Here is a 5,406-nt window from a genome sequence, read left to right on the forward strand (position 1 = left end):
ACAAGATTCGCACAATTTCTACAACAATGGGGAATTGCCCATTCCACCGGCATTCCCCATAACCCCACAGGACAGGCAATAGTGGAACGCTCCCACAAAGAGTTAAAAAGGCTGCTAGAACAACAACACGATTCGGCTCTGGCCATGACACCAGTTGAAAGATTATGCAAGGCACTTTATGTTCTTAATTTCTTAAATTGTTCTGACCAGAGCCGAATCCCCCTGCACTCAGACACTTTTGCAATAACACCAGGGCAGTTTTGAAAGAGCGTCCGCCAGTCCTCATCAGAGACCCAGAATCAAAAATCATCTCAGGGCCGTACCCTCTGATAACGTGGGGGAGAGGGTACGCTTGTGTTTCCACAGCCCAGGGTCCCAAATGGATTCCTGGAAAATACGTCAAACCGTACCTGGAGAGCACTACCACAGACCCCCCAGCGAGGAGCAACCCAGCGACCCCATCACAATCACCACCAGATAATGCAGTGGCGTGGCGACGGAGAAAAAAGAAGAGGACCGGAAGACCACCCAACATCGTCTCCCGGGTCCTCATCACAAGGACATACCTACCTCTGCAACACTTAACAACTTCCGCCACCCCATCCCCTCCTGTGCCGTTCCCTCTACCCTCATACCTAACCCGTCATCCCTTTACCCCTCCGTCCTGAAATTTATTTTTATTTTAACCCAAAAGGGGGAGCTGGGGGAGGGGAGGGAACCAAATGTATGTTGGTAATCTTGTTTTGTTTAATTTTAGTACTAGGATGGCTGCCAGAACATCATTCACCCAAAAGGAACAACAGAAGATGTCCCACTGCGCCCAGCTGGTTGCAGCCACGCTTTCCATCCTCCTGTGGCTGCATGTAGCAGATGGCTGGGTGGTACCACAGCCGAAAGAAAACGTCTGGATCACGCTGGCAAAGTCCTTGCAGCAGGATAACCTATGTCTGGCCATGGGCAACGTGGACAATCCCCTGTCCACTTGCCTGGTAGGGGTCCCCTTGGTAGCTGATGATTGGCCGGTATCCAATTCCGACCTGCTCCGAACCACGGGTAGGAGGCCTAACCCGGTCGATACTTGGGATGAGTGGACCAAAATTTTGCCCAACAGCAAAGAGGAACCCCAAGAATTGGACTTACTGGGGTCCTCCACAGCTAGGTATTGTGTCAAATTCTATTATAGGAGGCCAAGTCAAAATTGGCATGGAATTGACTTGGCCAAAAACACATACCGGAAAGATGTAACACCTATCAGTAAAAAATATAACAGCCAAACCTGGTGCAATTATACTAGCCAGGTGATTTCGGTTTCATCCACTCATCCCAAGACATTGCCCAGGGGGATGTTTCTTATCTGTGGGGACAGAGTATGGTCAGGAATTCCATCTCGGCTCCAGGGAGGCCCATGCAGCCTTGGCAAGCTTGCTACCCTCACTCCAAACAGAACTCAAATTCTGGATTGGAAAAAAGAGAGACAATTGGCACGCACCAAAAGATCATATGCTCAATTCGACGAAAATTGTGACTCCGAAATTTACGATTGGGGAAAAACAAAGAGGGTCGCTGTATCCATCTTTTTACCATGGTATGCAGCAGCTAAGGCCCTCGGTGAGCTTTCTCACCTGGAGTGTTGGATAAGCAAGCATGCCAACGCCTCGTCTGCCGCCCTCTCCGATCTTCTGGCAGACCAGCAAACCACCAGGCAAGCCACATTACAAAACAGAGCGGCTATTGATTTCCTGCTGCTCGCCCATGGCCACAGCTGCGAAGACTTCGAAGGATTGTGTTGCTTCAATTTAACATCACGGAGCACTTCCATCCAAGCCAACATCCAGCGGATCCGGACCGAAGTACAGGACATCAAAACGGAAACTTCGGCTGTGGACCCCGTCCACAAACTATTGATGCAGTGGGGCATTCCCGGGTGGGCAGCCTCCATTTTAAAAGGACTCTTTTGGATTTTCATAATTGTCCTTCTCATTTCAGTTGCCTTAACCATCTTCAAAAAGACGCTTACCAAGACTTTGGCAAATATTTATTTAATTAACAAGAACGGGGGAGATGTGGGAGGGGACTTGGGAAACTGTCCCCCCGAATTACCCTGGGAGGTGACAGGTGTGTAGTTCCCCGCCTCCCTTGTTATCAATCAGTATGTCTGTCATCCCTTGGTGCTAGAAAATTCTTTGTTCTTTATACCTCCATTGGTTCCTTCCCTGAAGCCGCTCCTTCCCCTTACCCTCATTGGTTATAACCCTGCCACTCGACCCTGACTCTGCCCCCGAAGCCTTCCCTCACTGAACGCTTCATGCCTGGACCCTCCCTCTCTTGTCCCAGTTATAATCCCGATTCCGCCCCCTGTTCGAGGCTCTCAGAGCGAGCTCCCTCCCGGAGTGGTTGTTTTCCCTTCGCTCCCTGAATTGCTGTTCCTCAATAAACGCTCCTGGAAAAAAGCCGCCTGTGAGCCGTCCCGCCTTCATAGAGGAAGATTTCATTACGCTATCCGGCTTTCGAGGACTCGGCTCTCTGACAAGCAGAGTGGTCGGAGACCCAGAAGCCGCATATGAATAAGACTGTAGAGGAGCTAATCAAACTCTTCTGGTCAGTTGGTAATAACTTTAGGATAGTAATAGGTAGGTATTAACTTTAAGTAACTACTTTAGGATGCATGTGTTTCAAGATATCTTTTTGTTTTCAGAAATACATGGAGATGAGTGTGTCAAGAAGACATTATGTCTCAGAACTTCCCACATGAAGGGGATCTGATTCTGGTTTTGGTTTTAAACCACTATATGAACATAAGTAGTTATCACTGATAAACAGTTTTACTCAAAGCACAGAAACTTAACTTATTTCTGTAGTCTTAAGAACTTTCCTTTATGATTTAAAACTAAATTGATTTCATGTTTGGGTGAAATATGTAGGTCCTCTCAGAGATGCTGAATACCTGAAGATCATTTCTGCGACATTTATTGAAAGATCCGTATTCAGCATTTTTTGGTAAATCACTAATGCTAAACACTCTGTAACAACACTCTGATTTTGAAAACAAAAAGATAAATACTTGGGGTATACTTTGTTCTTTTACAAAATTAGAATTGGAAAAGTAGAAAGGGCTTTTCATAGTGATCTGCAGTGCTATCTGACACAAGATTAGTTTTAGCAGTGAGACTGAGAGCACAATTTACATAATGTGTTTGTGTTTGATTGAAGGCTAGGTTACTGGATTGCTTCCAGCCTGCTGAGATTACATCTCCCCAGTTCATTTCCCCTGAAAAACAGCAGGCACAGTGCTGTTGGTCACATGGGCGAATGACAGATATCAAACAGAGTAATAATCACTGACCTTTCTGAAATATTTAACTATTAAAAGTATTAACATATAAGGGACATAGTCAGCTATTGTAAGTATCAGTAAATGTTCATGTGAGCTCACAGGGAGCATTGTAATGATTTAGTCATTACTTTTCTTTCAACAACAGCATGTTGCCACAGACCACGATGAGTCCTCCTGTGCCTTGTTCTTAGTAGTTGAAGTATTGTGCCACTGGTGACAGTGCCATCACAGCAGCATTGCTCATGTCCAGAGATATTCATTACCTTGGTAACACTGGTCTTTTAAGAATCCAGTTATGTATTAAAAAAATGTACATGAATTACAATGAGACTGTAGATAAATATGATACCCTTTAAATTTCTGTGTTTGAGTTTATATTTGTTTGGGGGATTTTAAAAATGAAACTAGGTAAAGTATATCAATTTAAGAACCTATATGTATTAAAAGAGGCTTGAGGAAAACCAGTTCTAGAGTGCCTAAAAAAATCACTTCTGTCACGTGGAAAATACCTGGTAACTTTTAAATCAAATTCAAAATGGGTTTGATTTTTAAGGAGAAGAGAAGAAAGAATGCATATTGTTTATAAATATATCCTAAACAAGGCCATTTCTAATGCATAAGGAAACAGACTAAGCCTAAGACTTAGAGCATTAACAAAGAAATAATGTGGGGCCTTCTGCTTTTAATAGTTTCTGTTTCTGCATGAAGAAATAGATCTTTGTTTAGAACCTGAAAAAAAGGTGGAAAGCTGAAAGCTGAAAAAAAGATGGAAACAAGGCTCCAGTTTTTATTAACCATGCTAGTTTGTGAAGTCATTTTTACAATCATTAATATTATTTAAGTGGACTATTTGTCTTGAGTTTTTGGGGGTTTTGTTGGAATATTTAATGCTTATAAAAATTTTGTCATTCAAATTTGCAGTTCAAGCATTTATTTGTTACATGTGTGTTTGTCTTAGTCAAATAGTAGTGATTTCTGAAAACATGACAATAATGAAAAAAATTCTGCTGGTAGAGATGATCAGATGAGATATTACTAATGGTACAGATCATGGAAAATTCTGAAGTCCTGCAACATTTCCTTCTATATGTTACAAATATTTTTATAATTTTTCATAAATTACAAATATTCTCATAATTTGAAATAGTTCCTTTATTTCCGAACCCCTTTTGTTGTCATAAAAAAATGAGTAAGTGTCCTTTGCGTAGTGGTTCGTGTAGTAGCTGTGTTATTTTTTTCTATTTTCCCCACCCCTTGACACAGATACTCCTAGTTTGCATGAGTGGTACAGGTGTTAGTGTAGCTGACTGAAAACCTAAACTGAAGTTTAATCTAATTGTTGTTTTTTCTCCATTGCCATAATTTAGTTTGATTCAATAATTCTGAGCTAGGTTGCAATTTCTTGCCAGGACATCATAGATTTTAAGATAAGGGCAGCAAAAATTAAGGCTAGAAGGATTAGGTCAACTGCCTTTCACCACTTCTGGGTGTGATTTGTGTAGCTTTAGGATTAGACAATGAAAATGAGAGACATTGGCTTGCATTGTGACTCATTTTGGCTCAGTTGAAAAGTCTGCCCGGAATGGTTTGTTGCTTTTGGACAAGTTGGAAGGTTTTACTCTATTTCATTCCTCCATTCTGTTTTAGTTTATGCAAGATGTGGTGGGAAGGAAAAGTCAAGTTTATTTGTCCCTGTGGAATCACTCTCATTTTGATTCAGGTGCCACTTTTGTTTCCTGTTTTTGTTACCTTTGTTTTGTTTGTATTTTCTTTAGCTATTGCCACTTGTGTTTTTTCTTCTGCTATGGCCACTTGAACATTGACTGCAGTGAGCGCTTGTGGCTTAACATCTATTATCTTTATTTCCCTCTTTCCATGTAGTGGCAAAACAGAGCAACCATTTTTTGGAGGCAGAGGAAGTGTGTGTGGTGGCAAAGGTTACTTCTTCATTTTGAATTCATGCACTGTTATATAACAGAAACCTCTCCTTCATTCTCTGTCTCTGTCTTGTTTTTACCCTTCTCAGTTTCCTGTGGTTAATTTCCCCATGACTGTGGCAATTTATTTCCTTG

General features: G+C 42.0%; 1 protein-coding gene across 1 annotated transcript; it reads left to right on the forward strand.

Annotated features, from left to right (window-relative positions):
• Positions 1 to 223: 223 nt before the first annotated feature.
• LOC146763864 (uncharacterized) lies at positions 224 to 2,453 on the forward strand. Its single transcript, XM_085566383.1, has one exon. The coding sequence runs from the start codon at positions 723 to 725 to the stop codon at positions 2,121 to 2,123; it is 1,401 nt and encodes a 466-aa protein (XP_085422509.1). The 5' UTR covers positions 224 to 722; the 3' UTR covers positions 2,124 to 2,453.
• Positions 2,454 to 5,406: the final 2,953 nt, after the last annotated feature.

Source organism: Lonchura striata, chromosome Z, assembly GCF_050655825.1.
Source record: "Lonchura striata isolate lonStrDom1 chromosome Z, ASM5065582v1, whole genome shotgun sequence".
In the NCBI taxonomy this organism is placed as follows: domain Eukaryota; kingdom Metazoa; phylum Chordata; class Aves; order Passeriformes; family Estrildidae; genus Lonchura; species Lonchura striata.

What these genes read in the sequence shown, in the direction of transcription:
- LOC146763864 (XM_085566383.1), top strand. Translation starts at nt 723, where the DNA reads ATGTATGTTGGTAATCTTGTTTTGTTTAATTTTAGTACTAGGATGGCT.